This window comes from Meles meles, chromosome 21 (genome assembly GCF_922984935.1).
Source record: "Meles meles chromosome 21, mMelMel3.1 paternal haplotype, whole genome shotgun sequence".
Classification (NCBI taxonomy): domain Eukaryota; kingdom Metazoa; phylum Chordata; class Mammalia; order Carnivora; family Mustelidae; genus Meles; species Meles meles.
Window position 1 is genome coordinate 24,093,063 of NC_060086.1, and position 20,803 is coordinate 24,113,865.

The 20,803-nt window shown below is 48.9% G+C and overlaps 1 protein-coding gene across 1 annotated transcript in view; it reads right to left on the bottom strand.

Annotated features, from left to right (window-relative positions):
- LOC123933383 overlaps positions 1–5,599 on the bottom strand; it is a 348,492-nt gene extending 342,893 nt beyond the window's left edge. Inside the window, exons 1-5 of the mRNA XM_045992480.1 lie at positions 5,582–5,599; positions 2,927–3,267; positions 2,413–2,486; positions 1,186–1,241; positions 54–243 (exon numbers count right to left, since the gene is read on the bottom strand). Of these exons, the coding sequence (XP_045848436.1) occupies positions 54–243; positions 1,186–1,241; positions 2,413–2,486; positions 2,927–3,198 (592 nt within the window). The 5' untranslated portion in view covers positions 3,199–3,267; positions 5,582–5,599. The remainder of the gene's footprint in view (positions 1–53; positions 244–1,185; positions 1,242–2,412; positions 2,487–2,926; positions 3,268–5,581) is intronic.
- Between the last annotated feature and the right edge of the window lie 15,204 nt (positions 5,600–20,803).

Genomic DNA, 20,803 nt, shown 5'->3' on the forward strand with positions numbered 1-20,803 from the left:
GCGAGGCCCCAGCCCCCGGGGACACAGGCCCTGACACCAGGCCCTACAGGTACCTCCGTGCAGAGAAGCATCTTCCCAAGGGCCGCTCACTCCCTCCTCCTCTGTGTCGACCTTGAGGAGGAAGTACGGGAGGTGAAAGAGGGCGTCGTCATCCAGTGGCCATGGGTCTGGAGGTTCTGAGGTGCTGCGCCCACAGGGCCAAGGAAGCAGGATCCAGAGGTGCCAGGCAAGGCTCACAGAAGGCTGCAAAATGGCAGTTGGTCTCAGTGACCCGCCCACGTCAGCTATCCTTCCCGCTCATTGGTGCTATGCCCTGACGCTGATTGGACAATTTCCCCGCTCCCTCGGCCTTCGGAAAGCATCATTGGACAGCTCTTTGGGCCCCGCCCACACAACCCTGGGCGCACACGCTCTCTCCTTTCCCATTCCCACCTGGTAGGCCCTCAGTCCCACCACCGTCCTCCTTCTCTGCTGCTGCTGTTTTCTGAGTTTGGCCTCTCTGAGTTCATCACAAGCTTTAGATGGTTGGAGTCAGTACAAAACCCAGCTTTCCCCCATGGAATTTCTTTAGCACCCTTTTCAAAACTCAGATGCGCATATTTGTGGGGACTATTTCTGGGTTCTTTGCTCTGTTCTGTTCTATGTGTCTGTCCTGCTGCAAATACCACACAGTCTTCCTGATTATAACTACTAATAAATTCTGAAACTCCGTAGACTGTGTTCCCACGTTAGTATTATTTTCAAAATTCTTTTTGAAACTACTCTAATTCCTTTGTCTTTCATTTTAGAATATTTTAGAATATTTTTTACTATCTCTGCAAAAACGAATGAAGCTGACAGGATTTTGATAGGAATGGCATTAAATCTCTCCAGCAATCTGGAACAAATGACATCTTTACAACGCTTAGTCTTCCAAATTACGAACACGGTGTATCTCTCCATTTATTTATATCTTTCATTTGCTATATCAGTGCTAAATAGCTTTCAGCATGTGATGCCAGGACAGGTAGTGCTAGATTTATCCCGTAGTAATTTCTTTAAACGAGTAATTGTGAATGTGTGTTTGATTGTGGAGCCTACATATTCATCGCTAACATAGAGCAATACAATTTACCTTTACATGTTTATCCTGTATACTGTTTCACAGTGAAATTCCATTAATAGTTCTAAGAAGAATTGTCATACCCTCTTGTGGCATAAGGCCTGAAATTCAGATTCCGTATTAAGGGCTGTCTTGACACCTGCAAGATCAAGGAGCGACTCAAATGGCATCATGCATGTTCTCCTCTCCCTCTTCCCTCACAGGGGAGGTCTCTTAACCAAAAACTCTTCTCATCACAGGCACTAGACATCGTGCCTATTGGTTTTGGGGGAGCAGCGTTCAGTTCCCTAGAAACCCACTGAATTCCTCAAGCAAGGCACTCACACCCTCCCATGGGAACCAGGACTTGCCACACCCTCTTGTTTCAAGCACGTCTTGCCTTCCAAGGCCTGCTGGTTCTCTCAGTTCTCAAGTGTGATCTCTGTGCAGTCCTGCGTGGTGTGTGGTATCCTCCTGCCCTGAAGTGTGAGTATATGTGACTAGTAAACTGTTGTCAATCACATGTGTCGGGTGTCAGGGGATCCCCACAAGTCTGGAGCAGGAATCTCTCTCTCTCCTCAGAAGGTGATTAGAAGAAGTGGTATCACAAACACGATGTCCCTATGTTAAATGAGGACACGGAGGTCAGCTTGACCTACTCCTTCACTAACTAACTGCCTTCAGAGGTGAGAATTCATGAACTGAGAGGGAACTGGCCATCGCTGGCCAGCTTGTGTGTTGGCTCGTGTTCTGCATGTTCTGTTATCTCACACGGAGGTCGCCATCCATTTCCAACTATGTCCCATCCTTGCCAACAAGGTGAGAATGAATGAGAATTGACTGTATCTAGGAGGGAGGTGTCACCTATGTGACCTGCATGTGGCCTGTATTGGTCTCCAAGGCTCCCCCCTGAGGTTGGCAACCGAAGGACATGCTGCCTGGTGTGCTTGAGTTCCAGGGACTGGGTGTTGGGCCAGTGCTTGATGCTGACGTCCAGATCCTATGGGGGAAAGCACACCCCAAGCACAGTCCTGGGGGTGACCCTCTGTGTTGTGGGTGCAAAGGAGGGAGGCCCCAACCCCAGGGAAATGTAAGAATGGCTCCCTGGCTGCCTCGAGTCACTGTGGTTCAGGCAATGGGAGTGGCCTTGCCCGGCTCCCGAGCTGCCGCTCCTCTCCCGGTTACCATGTGTCTTCCTGAACCCTCAGGGTTTTGAGGAGCGCATCCATGGTAGTCCAGGGCCCACAAGCTGATGAAAAACAGAAGAGTGGAGGGGGGCGTTTGGTGTTCCACTTCTCTCCTAGTGCCAAACCCCTCCCCAGCACACTTGCCTTTCTCGTAGTGTTGTTGGTCCCCAGCTCGTCGATAGACTCCTCTTGTGATCCAGGGGCTTGAGGCTCTGACTCTGGCCATGGGCAGAAGGATTTTGCTGGCTGTGGACTCCAACACTGGGGAGATGGACTGGCATTCCCACAGGAAGAGGACAGCCATCTGTGGGCTGACCTACGCAGTCCCCTTCCCCATAAACACCCAGAGCGTGTGCACCCTGAGTGATTAGATGGGGACAGAAACAAAAACTCGTGACTTGACATGGCTAGAAATGAAAACCTATCCTGAGGGAGTCTGTAGAGGGGGAAAAGGCGGCAGGGCAAACAGTCCACACTGAGAGAAGGTAGGGCTGTAGCAGAAGATGGTTTTGCTTCATCAGCAAATAGGCTGTGGGTCCCGTGCACTTCCACTGACCACTCCACTGCCTGAACCTGTTTGGCACAAGATCCTGATCCTCAGGGTTGGGGGGTAATATACGGGGGACCCCTGTGGCATAGTGAGGGGATCAATTCCCACCTTGACTTATGCCACTTGAAACCATACAACCATCGCCACGACAGAAGCTCCAAGGCTGATGATGCTGATTTGAGACTCTCTGGAAGAAAAAACCGAGAAAGAGGAGCAAGGGAAAAAGACACCCTCCCACCCCACATGTATATCCAGGAAGACACTAACCCAAGCAAAGGAGGAGTAGAAGAGAGAAAACTGAATACAGGAGGCAAAACCTGCCCCCCCCAACCGACTAATTCAACATAGGTTGAAATTTGACCCAATTGGAAATCCAGCATTTACAAGGGCACCTGGGTGGCTCACATGGTTAGTCTTCTGACTTCAGCTCGGGTCTTGATACCGGGATCCTGGAATAGAGCCCCATGTCAAGCTCTCTGCTGGGCAAGGAGTCAGTCTGCTTCTCCCTCTACCTCTCCCTGCTGCTCCCCCTGGGTCCTGCTCTGTCACACTTGCTTGCTCTCTCTCTCTCTCTCTCTCTCAAATGAATACATAAAATCTCTAAAAAATAAAAAATAAAAAGGAAATCCAAAATTTACTAAAATAATTTAATTGGCAAAATTAAAAGGAGGCCGATTGCCTTCTGTGCCTCTACAACATAGGTTCTGAATGAACTCTAATGTTGCTAAGATGCACCGGTTGGCTAACCTTCACGGACTTAATTCAAAATCTGTTTAAAGCAAGTATAATAACCATAGATTCTACCTTCTGTATTTAATGCTTTGACATCTCAGGCCTTGCTGACTTTGGAGGGACTGTCCCTGGCAGGCTGACTTAATTCCTAGAGATGGTCAACAGCTTGCCTACTGGCAAAGCTTTCACATGTAAACCAACCAATTCAGAGCCTTTACCCCCAACCACCTCTTGTAAGAAACTCTTACTCTGGGCCACTATCCCCTGCCCTGATCACCCCAGGGCCAGGGACAGACTACTCCAGACAGACACCACTGTGTCCCGGAACCCGCTGAGATGACACAAACTAGGCAGTCTTAAACATGCTTACCTGGGCTCACCTGCCCCTTGCCATGGAAACCACAATAAAGGGTCTTGCCCGTATTGTCTGTCCCTTCACTCCCTCTTTCTCCTGACCGACACTGGTGCTTCCCTGGGTGGCCCGCCATGGCTCTCAGGACCTCCTTTCTCGGGATCAGTGAGCCTACAAATGCTTCTTGCATTGTGAGATTTACTTGTATATCTGCTTGTCTTACCATACCTGGTTAAATAAGCCCCTGTACCCTTAAAACACTTGAGACACCTGGGAGGCTGAGCGGGTTGAGCTTTTGGCTCATGTCAGGATCTCAGGGTCATAGGATTGGGTCCCATGTCCTGCTATGTGCTCAGGGTGAGTCCGCTTGGGATTTTCTCTCCCTCTGCCCTTCCTTCCCCACCACCACCCCTGCCCCTGCTCCTTGCTATCTCTCTCTCTCTCTCCTTAAAATAAAGAAACAAAGTCATTATAAAAAACCATGAGGCAGCCCAACAATTTAAAGATGGTGAATATTTTGCTATTATATATTTGGCCAATATGTCCTGTTCAGTGCCTGTTTCAACATTCTCTCAGTCACACGTGCCTTGACCTTGAAGGAGACAGGATTTCCCTCGTTATGCACAGGGCACCCAAGCCGCTCTGCTATCGCAGGCAAACTGTGGGCAGGACCTTACTGCACCCAGCTTTCTCCAGGAACATAGATGGGACATCACATTTAGGACATCCTACTGTGAGGATATTTGTTTGGCAAACTTGTTAAGGACCTACAAATGCGGGGCTTCCTGGGTGGCTCTGTCGGTTAAGTGTCTGCCTTGGGCTCAGGTCCTGATCTCAGGGTGCTGGCAAGAAGCCCTGCATCAGACTCCCTGATCAGCGGGAAGGCTGCTTCTCCCTCTGCCTCTGCCCCTACCAGCCCTTAGTACTCTCTCTCTCTCTGTTTCTCTCTCTCTCGTGTTCTATCAAGTCACTAAATAAAATCCTTAAAAAGAAAACAGGATATAGAAGTCCAACCTCTTTCAGTACTTTTTGGGTTCTGGAGGCAACATAGTCCTTGTTTACAAATTTTACGGAAGCCCATTTCAGCTGTTACCTGTCACTGAGCCCACGTTGAGTGGGGAGGGTCTCCCCTCAACAAAAGGTTCTAGGATCTGTGCAAGTAAAATTACCTGTTGGGGGTGACTGGGTGGCTCAGTTGATGAAATGTCTGCCTTTGTCTCAGGTCCTGATCTGGGGATCCTGAGATAGAGCCTGGCAGGGGGTTCCCTGCTCGGTGGGGAGCCTGCTTCTCCCTCTCCCTTTCACCCCCTCTTCCAGCCAGAGCTCTCTCTTAACTACATAAATAAAAGCTTTCGAAAAAACCACCTGTTCGTGCCCAGGTGAAAAAGCTGTAGCAGCCGCCTATCTCGCTTCCTGGAGTCCCTGGACCACCCATGCTATCTGTCAATTGTCCATGGGCACCCAATGCAAGAAACGGCCCTCCCTGGCCCTGGTTAGAGACCATGAAAGCAGCAATTGCTGGCCATGCACTGCGCTCTCCTGGAAACACAGTCTCCCACAGACTCTGAGCCTTCCTATCCAGCTGTCTATTATTCTCTGGGTCATGGCACCCCCACCAGCTCCATAGAGTCACCAAGGCCTACTTGCTACAGGCTGAAGCCAACGTCTGCACATCCTACCTGCAGGTGGAGGTGGCGGCTTCTGTCCACAGTCACTGCCTGACTCCATGGTGCTGGAGGACATCAGCTCTTCCTTCTACGCCTTGGCCACCCAGGGATTCCCTTGGGATCAACTGCGTGAACATCAATGGAAGTTATTACATTTGGGGCTTGATGACCATATCTCCCTCCTGCTCACGTGACAACTTCACGTCCTAGAGAAGCTCCTGTACTAAGCCTTAAGACTCTCAGGTTGAAAGTGATGTCCATACATCAGAGTCCACTGTGATGGAAAGCCTGAGATGAAGATTCAATAGCAAGTGTTGTCTTGGCATCCGGGAACTTTGGAGGGCCTCAAATGGCCTCACTCCATGTTCCCTTCCCACTCTGCTCCCACAGATCAGATCCCCTGGCCAACAAGCCCTTCTTAGCACAGGAACCAGGTACGGTTTCTTCCCAAGTAAGCTCCAGTTCCCTGACAGCCTGTGCAATGATCCAGCAAGGCAATCAGTCCCTCCTGCAGGAAGTAGGGCTCATCTTTGCTCTCCTGGTACTACATAGTCTGCACCCACAGACTTTGTTCATTACGTTCCAAGATGCAACATCCCCCGTGGCCCTGCATGGTGTGTGTGTCCCTCCTTTCCTATAACCATATGATAGGCCCTGAATTAATTACGGTGGAGCTCAGCTGTGCAGCCTCTGGACATCCCAAAACTGTAGGGTGGGAATCCCTCCCTTTACCAACAGGTGAAGAAGAGAAAGAAATCTTTCTCACTTGTACCTTTGTCAAGGCACAATGATGAGGCTCATGGGCTTGAAGTGATTGGGATAGTAATGTATTGGGGGCTTGCAAGAATTCAGCTGGAGCTAAAGGGCAGCCTTTATGTGAATGATGAAGAGGAAGGAAGACCGCGAAGGCAAGGGCTTGGATGGTCTCTTAAATGTCAAACTCCAGGCAGTGGGGGAACCCTCCAGTAATTACAGCAGGGAAGGAACATCACATTGTCATCTCAGTCCACCCTAACAGCAGTGTGCAGAATGGACTCAAGGGAGGCCAAGCGTGGAACCAGCAAGATCGGTAGGTAGTTGACTGCACCAGTCTGAGGCAGAAGTGGGTGAATCAGAGCACTGACAACAGGAAGGCAGGGAAGGAATTACCGTATTTGGCAGGCTGAAGAGACAGCAGAATGGAAAATTAATGGAATGAGGACGTTAAAGAGATCTGAATGGATCCTTTCCAAGGTAAAATGGAGCAATTCGCCTTGAAGGACAAATGAAGATTTGAAGGGGCTTTTAAAGAAATGAAGAAGGGAGCTGACCATGGACATTCCAGGTAAAAACCACTTAAAGGCTGATCAAGAGGAGCTACTTATATAATTTAGGGTAGAACCATAAGCTTCTGGGTTTTCATTTAAAGAATAAGATGGAATTCATTCCCATTTCAAATGGTCTCTATGACACAGTGATTTGGGGGTGGGGGGAAAGCAAGTCAGAGAATAGTATACTCCTAAACAGGCCAACATACATAAGGCCCGAGAGAAATCAGGTTATGCATAGTGTGCTTTTGCAGACAACAGAAAAGGAAATGATTTTTAAAAATTAGAAAATAAAAAATAAATGGAGAGAAATGAGACTTACCTGGGAAAGGCGAACTTCCATTTTTTTTTTTTTTACCTTATATTCATCTTGTGCTTTCGTGCTATTCACCTCGTTTCCCATATAAGGAGTGTGTGCTCGTGTATCTGATAAATTTGGGGAACACTAAAACAAGTTGACGTGTTCTCTACATAAGGTATACCTAGACACCTAGCCCTTGTGAAAACCTTAAGCATTACAAACATTGTTGGAAGAATCCTTGGACCACAGCCTCCAGCCCATCAGTGTCGACTCTGCTACAAAAGTCAGCACTGTTGTGGCATCTGGGTGGCTCAGTCTATGAACTGTCTGCCTTTGCCTCGTGTCCTGGTCCCGGGGTCCTAGGATCAGGTCACAGGTCAGGATCCCTGCTCCATGGGGAGCCTGCTTCTCTCTCTCCCTCTGATGCTCCCCCTGTATGTGTGCCCTCAATTTCTATCAAAAAATTTAATAAAATCTTTAAAAAAAAAAGGAGTCACCAGTGTTTTCACTTTGGCAAATACTTCTGCAGTCATTAAGACACCCCTTTTTTGTTAAATCAAAAAAGAATATGTTTCCTAAGCTGAAAGCAAAACCGTGAACATTTGAAATTTTGAAAAAGGACATTAGGGGATAAGGTAGAAACACAGAGTGACTTGGGATCTTCAAAGCGTGGGCTCGTCTCTGGCTTGACAATCGTCTATTTCGTTGAGAGGTCTTCGGCCGCCTTTCCAACCTTCCTGGCCGGTGACAGGATATGCGGTGTGTACGTGGGTAAAGCATCAGGGACAGCACTCAGAAGAAGGTGCTCCGATCCACCCATTTCCGGTCCCGGTGGGTTAATAAGAGACACAGCTGTGGTGCGGGTCTTGACATCTTTTTTGGGGGGTGTGGATCCCAAGGTAGCGTTCAGTCGTGGTGGGCCTTTTTTCTTAGCCAGTTTTCCCCTTCCTCCTGAATCTGGGGGCTTCACGTCACAACCAGAGGATTTTGGTGGTGGAAAAGCTGAATGAGATTCTGCTTCTAGAAACTGGACAAAAAGTTCTGAAAAGGAATGTTTGGCCACAGCCTGGTGATTTGGTTTCGCAGGTGTGTTGGGGGCGCTTTGGGATCCAGGCCCCCCAGTCACCCTACTGGGCACAGCCGCAGGCTCCTGGCTGCGCAGCTGCCGCAGCTGGTCTTCTCGGATCCCCAGCATGCTTGCCATCAACCTCAACGCTTCCTGCCGTTCCGCATCAGCTGCCTGGAACGATCCCACGAAGAGTCTCCTTAGGAGGGTTTTGTCCACCATTCCTTCGGACTGACTTACTAAGGTCATCAGTTTCTTCTGTGTGTCCTCCAGTATTTCCTGCTGGACCTCATTCTGTTTCTTGAACTCTTGGAGTTGGTCTTCCTTCACCTCCAAGTCGGCATTTGTTTGATGCAATCGTCCCTGTAACGACTTCAGTTTTCCTTCGAGGGCGTCTGCCTTTTCCATCCATTCGGCCAGTTCCAGCTTCAGGTTCGCTAGTCTTCGCTCATAGCGCCTTCCCTCTTCCTGGGAGGCAGCAAGCCGCAGCTCAGCTTCCTCCTTCTGCTGGGTGACCACGTGCAATTGCTCCTGCAGAGACTCTGCCTGCAGACTGGCTCTGTGGCTGGCCTCTTCCATGGCAGCGGAAGACAAAAGGAGTTTTCCCTGCAAGACCGTCACTTCCTCTCTTAGCTGAGCCACTTGGTCTTCTGAGGCCAAGGCTTCCCGGAGACGAGAATCTTCAGCTTCTGCAGCGAGGTGCCGCGCTCTCTCCAGCTCCTGGCTTAGGAGCAATTCTCTCTCGCGTAACTGGTGAACCTCCTTCTGGAGGGCACAGGTTTCCGTTTCTTTCTGTGTCAGGGCCAACACCACCTCATCTCTCTCCCATTGACACACAGCTGCCTTTTCCTGCATCCTCTGGAGGTCTGCTTCTTTGGCAGCAAGTCGATGGGTCATTTCCTGATAGTCCCTTTTCAGATCGCTCTTCTCCCTTGTCTTCTCATTTAGGATGGCCAAGACCTGTTCGCTTTTCAAAGCACACTCTTGCAACTGCCGCTGAAGTTGTTCCACGTGCCTGTTCTGGCTGTGAGAAGCCGCAGAGAGGCTGCTGGAAAGACCCTGAATCTCCACATCCTTTTGCTGGATAATCCGAGTGAGGTTCCCGATCTCTTCTTTGGAGAGCCGATCCACCTGCTCGGTCAGTCGGATGTTCTGCTCAGTGAGAAGCTTCATCTCCAGTTCCTGTTCTTTGATTCCTTGGACTAATCTTTGAATTTCGGCTTTAGATGGATCACGCTCTTCACTTCCGTTTTCTCTGGGGAGAGGCTGGCTCGCTCGCACTTCCTCATCCTCACAGGGTTCTCTTGGAATTTGTGGGCTTTTGTCGGGCAACTGGGCTTTCAGCTCTTCCAGTGTGACTTGCAGATTCCGAATCACCCCGTCTTTCGCTGCAAGGAGCTGAGCGTGTTCAGTGTTCATCTCCTCCTGCCGGTGTTGGAGACGGTCCACTTTCTCCTTCTGCTCCTGTAAGGACTGAAGCAGTGCTCTCTTCCCCTGCTGCTGGTTGTGAATGATCTTCTGTTGTTCTTTTATTTCCTCCTCGAGACCATCTTTTAACCTGTTGAGCTGGAAGACCTCACCTTCTAGTTCTACCATCTCCTCTAGGATTTTAGGGTCAACCAGAGGGACAGCGCGACTCTGTTGTGTTAGGCGCTCCAGGTCTTGGTCCACATGAGGATGTTGGTCTGTCATGGATGGGAGACGCATGTCTTTGTCCTCCACAGATTGGGGTAAAATGGCATGTTTTCTCAAGGTTTCGTTCCACTTACCGAATTCCTCCTGAAGCTCTGGCCTTTCTGTAAGTTCTTTGATGTACTCGTCTTGTTCTCTGACGCATTCTGTCAACTGCTTCTGCTCCTCCAAAGCAAAGGACAGCAGTTCCTTCGTTTCCTGATGGTCAGCGTCCATCTGCTCGATCCTCTTTCGGAGATGTAGTATCTCCAGGTCTTTCTCTTGACCGAGTTGAGAGAAATGTGAATTATCTACTGGTAAGCAGTCTTTGAGACTTCGCTCAGACTTCTCTTCAAACAGCTTCTTTTCGGCCCGACACAATTTTGCCACTAACTGTTCTTTCTCTATTTCTAAAGCCCTCACGGCAATGTTGTTCTTCAGAGAATCCTCGTTGTTGCGCAGAACGGATTCCTCCAGCTGATGTCTTGCATCTTGGAGCTCGAGAACCAACTTTTGCTTTTCTGCTCGGAGATCCGAAGCAAGGTTGTTCGAACTGTCGTTCATTCGCTGCATTTGTGTAAGTTGTTGCTTTAACCTTCTGAGCTCCACTTCCCTTTTCTGAAGAAGGTCCTCGTTCACGTTCCTGGCAGCGTCTCGGTTCTGCAGGTCTTCCAGCTGTCGTTGATAGTCCATTAGTTGTTGGCGGTGCCGGTCAGTGAGGTCTGCTAGCTTCTGCTGGTGGACGTTTTGCAACACCGCCACTTCCAGCTGATGTTCGTCCATCTCCCGCATCAGCCGCTGCTCTAGGTCTCTGATGTGGCTCTTCACTTTCCACACCGTTTCTGGGTCCATGGTATTGGGTCCCTGGGTGGAACACGGCCACAACGTCATCCAATGAGTCACTTCAGCCTCCAGTGTTTCGATCTCACGGAGGCGTCTATTGATCTGGGTCTGGGATGAGATGACATCAGGCAAATCCATGGCGTCCCCAGGGAAAGTCCCTTTCCCCAGCACATGTCTGTTAATATCAGAGATGTCCCTGGTCAAAGAGGTCTGGCTGCTGTCCCCGGCCCCTAGGGAACGGCCTAGGACACAGCCCAGGCGACCAGCCCAGGAGAACATCTGACGGTCATACAACTGCCCTGGTCCGCCGTGGGAAAGCGTCCAGTCCAGTCGGACTACCCCGCCAAGTGTCACAGAACCCCTGCCTGCGCGAGGCTAAGAATCCAAAGCCAACTGGCGTTTCCAGGCAGCGCCTGCGTGCCCCTCCCTTACCCCTCCTCGCGCGCGCTCCCGCGCTCCCGCGCTCCCGCGCTCCCGCGCTCCCGCGCTCCCGCGCTCCCGCGCTCCCGCGCTCCCGCGCTCCCGCGCTCCCGCGCTCCCGCGCTCCCGCGCTCCCGCGCTCCCGCGCTCCCGCGCTCCCACACGCCACTGCTGCTCAGGTAGTTCCAAACAGCTAAGGTCCTCTGGCCACTGGTCTGGGTCCCAACCACTCCTCCCTGCAACTTCCCGCTCCAGGCCTGTGCCCTTACCCTCCTTCCCCTGCTTTGCTGGCTGTCCTGGGGGGCCCCTAGTGCATGCTCCTGCCTGACTGTCCCCTGGTGCCTGCCGCCAGAAAATGCACCTGGCCCTCCACTTCCACCTAAGTGGGATCACAGTACACAAAGTCCCTTGGCGGTGCGCTTCCCATGCAATAGTGTCTTTTTCATTGAGGTGAAAAGTACAGTCACAGGCAACCATCCAGCTAGGAGAGAGGATCGTCTGTGCATTTCACAGATGTCTACACCAGCGCAGAGAACGGACCTCACGGAGACTTTGGGTATTTCCAGCCTCCAGAGACTCCAGAGTATCCTGTCCCTCCTTGCCCCGTCAGTCCTGCAGGGACAACTTGGCCCGCACCTTGGTTTGGCGGCTCACTGGCCGCTGCCTGCCCCGCGCCTCTGTCGCTTCCCGAGGTTGTGCGCCTAGACCAGGCAGGCGGTTGCGCAGGCCGGTGGAGGTGCCTGGTCCGGGGGTCCTCCGCTCTGCACAGAGTGGCCCAGGTGTGGGGCGGCAGAGGCCCGAGTCCGCCCCGCGGGGTCCCGGCCTGGTGGAAGTCCACTGGTGATGGTTAGGAACCGCTCCCGCAGCGGCCCCGCCGGAGCCCCGCTGCCCGCCGCCGTCGTCATGCTGAAGCCGCAGCTAACCAACCAGACCCTGGCAGGGAAATGTGCCCATTCCCGCCGCTGCGACTGCGCGGGGTGCGGTCCGGGGTCGGAACAGGAGGGCTGGCTGCTCTCTTGGGGGCGTGCTCCCGTCCCCTGCCGCCACCACGCACCAGGCACAGGGGGTCCTGGCCCGGCACTGCGCCACGCCACAGACTGGAGCCCAGCTCCGGGGCGCCGCCTGAGTCCCAGAGGAGCCCCTTGGTGGGTCGGCCCTCGGGGTCGCCCCCTGCGTGGGTTCCCGCCGCCCTCTGTCCTGGCCCCGCCCCGCATCGCCCTGGGACTGCACCTGAGCCTTCCCTGCCTTCCCTAGTATAGGTAATTTACATATAATGTAAATATTGTATATATTTATGCTGGTGTCATACATATATATCAGCATATACATACATGATGTCATATATATAGTGTATACATATTGTATATTGCACATATATAAATGTAATATAATGTAATGTATAGGTACTCTCTCTATATTCTCCTCCCCCATATTTTTAAGATCTCCAAATCACATGCCATCTCCAAACACTGGGCCTCTCCGGGACTCCACTGAGAAAATCTGTACCCAGATCTAGTGTATCCAGTTTCTTTTTTTTGAAAACACACTACCGTTGTGTTTCCCTCTTCAGATCTTTGATATCCTTAATCCACTCATGACCCTTGCCTTTTTTTCTTTCATTAGAGGTTTATTTTCATTCCATTCATTTTAGGGAAGAGAAACACCAGGTCTTCCAGAATCCAAAGACTCAAAGTTTAAACTAAAGAAAACACACACACAGGGACACAGAAATGCATTCAATCTCTGAAGCATAGGTAGGTAATAACCTTAAGGGCATACATTAATCAAGGATGGGTAGTGCTAACCCGTGTAAATGGATAAAGAGGGCATGGCGCAGGAGGGCCTCCCAAGAAGAGGACCTGTTGTAGGAAATAGAGAACAAGTCAGTAGAAAGGCAGACTAAAACGGCGGGAGACCAAGGGTGTAGGGCGCACGGACAGGGATAGAACTTGCTACAGAAAAGCGGAAGGAGGTGGGGGTATATAGGCTAAAGGCCGAATGGTCCAGGCGCATCGGCAGGGTTTGAGGGGGACTGGGAGCACTGCGGGAAGCTGAAGAGGATCGGACGCCAGCACTCCGACATGAAGAGGCGGGCGCGAGCGCCGGGGGTTCAGAAGGTGGAATGCACCGCAGAGGGGCGGAGGAGCGGGATGCCCGCGCTGGGGCTGAAGGAGCGGGGCGCACTCGCGGCGGCGAGGCAGGGGGCGCTCGCTTGGGGCGAGCGGGGTGCGCGCGCAGAGAGGCGGGTGAATGGGATGCGGGGTCTGGGGGTGAGAGCGCGCGGGGCACGCGCAGGGGCGTCTGGTTCCCTCCCGCCTTTTGGGGAAAGAAGCGGCGCAGAGAGTTTTGAGAGCCGCGGGAGCCGAGGGAGCGTGCTGTCTTGGGTGGGGTTTGCCGTGGGCTGGGGCTCTGCCGGCGGGGAGCGTAGCACACCGCTCGGAGGTGGGGGTGGTGACGGGTGTGGGACCAAGAGAGGAGCGAGCGCCTCCTGCAGTTCTTGGAGTGAGGCAGCCCTGGTGGTCGCCGCCGGGGAGACCCGGAGCTGTTAGGTGAGTGCCCGCAGGCTCCCTGCCTGTAGCTCCTTCCCACCTGTCCACCCCGTCCTTTTCTCCTTGGGGCACACCCCACCTTGCTGAAACCCCGAGATCCAGAGTGGTATGCAAAAGTGTCCCCTAGCTTTGTAAAAATTCTGGAAAATTTAGGTGGATTCCTGAAATGCTGAGGAAAATTGGAAATGACTTTTTCCCCCCTTTACCGGGTACAGGACAGAAGTCACTCAGTGTCATCTAATTTGATTTCTACTTGAAATTGTCCTGTGTATGTTCAGTGTTAAAATATAGTGTGTGCGTGCAATAATTACAAAATAAGTAAGCTTATTTTCAAAAACTTGTATTTAAAACGGATTTTTTAAAATGATTTTTATTATTTATTTGAACGAGAGAGAGCAAGAGAGGGAACAGGAGCAGGGGAGTGGGAAAGGGAGAAGCAGGCAACCCCCGCCCCAGCAGGAAGCCCATGCGGGGACTGGATTCCAGGACCCTGGGCAGAAGGCAGACGCTTAATGACTGAGCCACCCTGGCGACCTAAAATGGAGTTTTAAAATGCTTTAAGATTTTAAGGAATCTGGCAGCCTTTAGTTTTTTTTCTAGTTGTTTTTTTTTTTAAACGGTTTTTGAAAACCAACAGTTTTGACAAAGGACATAATTTTTTTGTTTGGGGACATAAAGTTTAAATGGTTCGGAACAAAATATATTAAGTGTTAAATAGAGAATAAAGCATCTGTCTGAGAGATCTAATTGTCTTTATACCTCTAGGACCAAGCATTGTATCTGACACATTGTAGACATTTAACAAATGTTTGCAGAATGGGGGAATTCTCTTTTTAAGTGCACAGACTTGTTTTAGGAAGCCATTTAAACCCACCATGCCCATGATATGATCTTCACACATCTTTAGAACCTTTAGTAGACAAGCTTGCCTAGACTCACCTCATTACATTTTACCATCAGAGAAGATTTTGTCCCACTCAAATCAGAAAAGGACTAGAAGGATTCGGATTGATCTTACCGAGATTGTGTATGCCAATCATTCTGATGTACACAAAAAAAGATCTCACCACCTCACACCAGTCAGAGTGGCTAACATTAACAAGTCAGGAAATGACAGATGTGGGTGAGGATGCAGAGAAAGGGAACACTTGGCAATCCAGACAAGGATCCGAAGAGTAAGCATGGAAAGTGCATGTATTCTACAGGCTAAAATCAAGACAAATAAGCCGGTAAAAGAGGTGCAAAAGCTGAAGATATTCATTGAAACAACTTTGCAGATACTAAACCTTAGGCATGACCCTCTCAATGAAGCTTCTGTTGAGCGCTGATGTTTTCCAAACTTTTCATCCCATTGATGAAGACATTAGTAAGGCCCTCGGCCACTCTATGTCATTATGCCATTACAGTGCTTTCTTCTCCCTGGGATTCTAAAGACAGTCTACAAGATTCTTCTTCCTAGCTACGAAGTAATTAACTTATATACTAATTATCCATTCCAATATTTAAGATTTCTCCTGGATACCTTAGTCAAGGCACGTTCAAGAAACACCAAGTAGGGCACAACATGAGGCCAAGCAGAAGCTGCAGCTCCTTGAGGGCAGCCAGTCTGCCATCTGCTGGGACTTTATGCCTCTCGTGATTGACCTGGGATTCAAGGGCGGGGTTGCAGATCCTGGAACGCCTGAACCAACTGTTTTGAGCTAACATTGGAAATAAGGGTTGTCTGGATTTGGAAGCAATCAATGGACAGGAACAACATGGAAGGCGTGTGCTCTGGCTGGGATAGAGAAGGGACATCGTGCAGATGTTCATCAGTTGAATGCACGGGGCTCTTCTCAGACGAATCTGTGGCAGAATGGACCCTCAGCTGACTTATTTATCATAGACTATAGCAAAACATGTGTTTTTAACAATGTTTAAAAAAGAAATGCTGTGGCTCCTGGGTGACTCAGTGGCTTAAGCCTCTGCCTTCAGCTCAGGTCACAATCTCAGGGTCCTGGGATCGAGCTCCGGATCGGGCTCTCTGCATGGCAGGGAGCCTGCTTCCCCCGCCCCTCTCTGCCTGCCCCTCTGCCTACTTGTGATCTCTGTTAAATAAATAAATAAAACCTTTTAAAAAAATGCTAACTAACAGCACTCTTCTCATTTTTCAGGTAGAATTTGTTTGTGTGAGGGATGTAACTATATCCATATCCAACAAACAAACGTGTGCACAGTGCAGATGTCCTCTCCATGTAAATGACAGGCCACTGTTAGTCAGAGATAACCAGCCTGTATGTCCCCATGCCTGTGTCTTCTCTCTGTGGTTAATCATATCCCCATACTTTGCACAGTGCCAAGCACACAGTAGGCATTCAGTAAACTTCTGCTGAAAGCCAAGAGGGTGACATAATCAGATTTGCATTAAGAAAGGGGCATTTCTTAATGCAAATGCATTAAGATTATGCATTTGCATAAGATTTGCATTAATTCAGGGGCGCCTGGGTGGCTCAGTGGGTTAAGGCCTCTGCCTTTGGCTCAGGTCATGATCCCAGGGTCCTCCAGGGTCCTGGGATCGAGCCCCACATCGGGCTCTCTGCTCCACGGGGAGCCTGCTTCCTCCTCTCTCTGCCTGCCTCTCTGCCTACTTGTGATCTCTGTCAAATAAATAAAAAAAATATTTTTTTTAAAAAGAAAGAAACCCTGTGTCTGTTCCCCAATAAAAGAAGAACTTGTGAATAAATAAAATCTTAAAAAAAAAAAAGAAAAGAAAGAAAGACCAATTCAACTTCAGAGTTTAGACTAGTGATATGTTTTGGTTATCTGTTCCATACTTGTTTTACCATAGTTTTTTTTTTTTTTTTCCTTACTCTATGTAAGTGGTCTAATTGGCTGTCTTCCTCACTTACAAATTTCATTATGGCAAGGACCATATCCTGGAGTAGAAAGAAAATTGGAACCTGACCCAGTATGGAAGTATGTTAGGGTTTGGCCAATCAAATTAGGTCACGGAGGGGATAAAAAAAAAAAGAAAGTTCAGGTGTCTGGCTCCTATCTGGCTTTCCTGAGATGAAATTCAGAGATTTCAAAATGAATAACGAAAGAAATCCTCTGCCCTCCAAAAATTTTTTATTTTTTATACTTCTAAAAATTGTATCTCTTTTTTAAAATTTTATTTTATTTCTTTTCCATGTTCCAGACTTCATCGTTTATGCACCACACCCAGTGCTCCATGCAATACGTGCCCTCCATAATACCCACCATCAGGCTCACCCAGCCCCCCACCCTCTCCCCTCCAAAACCCTCAGTTTGTTTCTCAGAGTCCACAGTCTCCCGTGGTTTTTCTCCCCCTCCAATTTCCCCCAACTCACTTCTCTCCATCTCCCAATGTCCTGCGTTTTATTCCTTATGCTCCACAAGTAAGTGAAACCATATGATAATTGACTCTCTCTGCTTGACTTATTTCACTCAGCATAATCTCCTCCAGTCCCATCCATGATGATACAAATGTTGGGTGTTCACCCTTTCTGATGGAGGCATAATATTCCATTGTGTATATGGACCATATCTTCTTTATGCATTCGTCCGTTGAAGGGCATCTTGGCAAAAAGTTTTTATTTTAATTGTGATGGAATTGTCAGGACCCTAGTACTCTAACTCCTTGCTGAGAGGATTATTTCCTCCATACGTAATATATAAGGGAAAAAAATTTTTTTAGAAGAGTCCATCCATTTATTTGACAGACAGAGATCACAGAGAAGCAGGCAGAGAGAGGAGGAAGCAGGCTCCCCGCTGAGCAGAGAGCCGGATGCAGGGCTCGATCCCAGAGTCCGGGATCATGATCTGAGCCAAAGGCAGAGGCTTTAACCCACTGAGCCACCCAGGCACCCTATAAGGGAAAATTTTTAAAAAGATTTTATTTCTTTCTTTATTTATTTGTCAGAGTGGGGGGAGGGCACAATCAGGCAGAGCAGAAGAAAGAAGCAGGCTCCCAAGACCCTGGGGTCACGACCCGAGCTTAAGGCAGCAGCTCAACCAACTGAGCCACCCAGGCATCCCTAAAGGGCAGATCTTTAATTGCAGGGGAAAAAAAAATACAGTGAAGAATAAAGTGAGAGAAGCATCTTTTTGCCTTGAAACTTCTCCCTGGTGCAAATTCAGGGACACAAAACTGACCTGTACAGCTACAGTTTTCCTATTCCCACTTCTGTGCATTTTTATAGAACAGGGACAGGGGGATGTAGTCAGCAACATCACATGTGACTAGAAAAATAAATCTGCAAACAGCATGTCTGTTTCTTTTTAATTAGGAGCTTTGATTTATTCCCTCCTTCGAATTGAGTCTAGCCTTTGCTTTGGTTTAAAAAAACAAACAAAAAAACCCAAACAAACAAAAAAAACACGTGCCCAGAAATGGCTGTTGTTCCAAGTTATCCCTCACAGAAAGTGCCTCTTTCCCTTTTATCAGCTCCCTAGAGCATGAGCACCAAGGGACAGTCCATTACCACATGCCTAGCAAGGACGTTACCTAGAGAAAGGTGAAAACTCCAGACAATAGTGGTATTTTCCTGAAAGGGATTCTGAGAGGAACAAGGAAGGAAATGCTGACTATTGGAACAATGGATTAGGAGGAGCCAGGATTAATGCCTCTGGCACCACCATGGCAAGGTGATGTTACCAAGTTCAAACCACATTCTTGGGGCACCTTGGTGGTTCAGTCGTTAAGTGTCTCCCTTCGGCTTAGTTCATGATCCCAAGCTCCTTGCTCAGTGGGGAGTCCGCATCTCCCTCTCCTTCTGCCTGCCACTCACCCTGCCTGTGCTCTCTCTCTCAAAAAAATGAATACAGTTAAAAAAAAAAAAACTTTCCTGGAGTCTGTTTTGCCCCCACTAAAGTCTCCTTCCTTCTGACTTTCCTCCCCACCCACCTTCACAGCCCCGCACCCACCCAACTGCAGCTCAAGGCAGGAAGATGGGCTCCATAGAGACAGATTTGACTCTACAGTATGAAAATACACAGCTTTCCAGCAATGTATTCCTCTAGTCTTCTGGGTCTAGTGTCTTCCTGACTGTTCATTTTCTCTCCCAGGGCTTGCAATGTCTACTGTGCAGAAACAGTTTGAAGGACCTCATCTAGCATTGTGGCAGAAATATGCCATGAGCTGGTAAGGCAGCCTAGAGAAACTTCAAGGTTTTCTGTCACCTACCCTCTTGTTTTATGCTAGTCTGGGTCATGGGTATTCTAAAGGAGGAAGAGATTTTTTAAAATATACTTAATAAGCAACAGTAATGAGTAAGAAGATATAATCAATTTGGAGCCTCATCTAGGGAATGTTCTTCTTCCCGCCCTCTTTTCTCCTTTGTTTTGTATCCTCTTGGTCACCCATTTTCTCCTTCCATGTCTTCCATTCTCAGCTCTTTTACTACTTCCCTCCATTATGGGGTCTTATTACTCCAAGCATTAATTATTCAAAAGGTAAAGGGAATGAAAACACAAGATGAGAATCGGAGCTCATGGATCCAGCCTCCTCTATCACCATAATTATGTAATTAGCTGTAAGACTGGTTGGGAGCTGAAGAAAAGCACAAGGTGGAAATGTACAACACCTACCAATGCCACACATGTTAAGAATGGCATCCCCGGGGCGCCTGGGTGGCTCAGTGGGTTGAAGCCTCTGCCTTTGGCTCGGGTCATGATCCCAGGGTCCTGGAATGGAGCCCCGCATCGGGCTCTCTGCTCAGCAGGGAGCCTGCTTCCTCCTCTCTCTCTGCCTGCCTCTCTGCCTACTTGTGATCTCTATTTGGAGAAAAAAAAGAAAGAATGGCATCCCTTCTCAACTACACACACAGCTTCCTCCTCATTTAAGCAGCAGTCACCATGGTAGGTAGGACACTGATAAAAAGTGTCAGGTCTGGGGCGCCTGGGTGGCTCAGTGGGTTAAGCCACTGCCTTCGGCTCAGGTCATGATCTCAGGTCCTGGGATCGAGTCCCGCAGCGGGCTCTCTGCTCAGCAGCAAGCCTGCTTTCCTCTTTCTCTGCCTGCCTCTCTGTCTACTTGTGCTCTCTCTCTGTCAGATAAATAAATAAAATCTTAAAAAAAAAAAAAGTGTCAGGTCTGTCCACAAGATGCAGTCCTACATTGGCGTGAACAGCTTAATAGGAAATGTTGCAGTGGTGCAAAATACATTTAAACTTAGAATTTTATTTACCTAGCTGATGTTGTGAATTATATTTCAATTGCTGACACATTTGAACAGAATTTTTCGTTTGGGTCACAGTTATGTTTTGAGGTGTGATTGGTGGTATAATTGAAGAATTAGGGAACCTTCTAAATAGGGGTGTGTGTTTGTGTATCCCATCTACGCTGAACTGTTGGATGTCGTTCCAATGACTGGACTCACAGGGGTACAACTAATTCGGGGGTAATGCTTAAAAAGTACTGGAAACAGAGGTTTATGTCCCATGTCAATGAATTTGAACTTTATCCTGAAAAACACGGGGAATCATTGAAAAATTTTGAGCAGGTGGGCGACTTGATCAGAGCGGTGTTTCCCCAGCCTCTCTCATTGGTATAACACCTTCATGATTTGTGCCATATCTATCACCTATCGTTTACTCAATGTTGTTTAAACCTACTTTTACTCTTTTTGCCAGTGTACTTAAAGAGGTAACTCATTACCAGCATTGCTTGCCATACTATTCAAAATCAGAGAACAACTGTTGACATGGAATAGTGTTCATTTATGAACAACTTAAAAGCTTCTCATGCACCATTCGTGTTAAGTCTGCCACACTTTGGGTCACTCTCCTGTGTCGTATGGACTGAGACGGGTGCTCCCTGAAGGCACAGAAACTGGATTTGCACCAGATTCTCAATGGCCAGGTCGGGTCTTAGATGTCACCCGGAATCCTGTTAGACAGTTGTAGGAGTGAAGTAAATCAGCCACAGGCCAAGGAGCTAGACATAAGTTTGTCTATGCCTTGTAAATGTCTGCAGCATCACCAGCGCTCCGGAAATTTTAATGTGCCCATGAATCTTGTACAATGCAGATTTCGACTCAGTATGGAGATTCTGCATTTCTGACTCCAAATGGTATT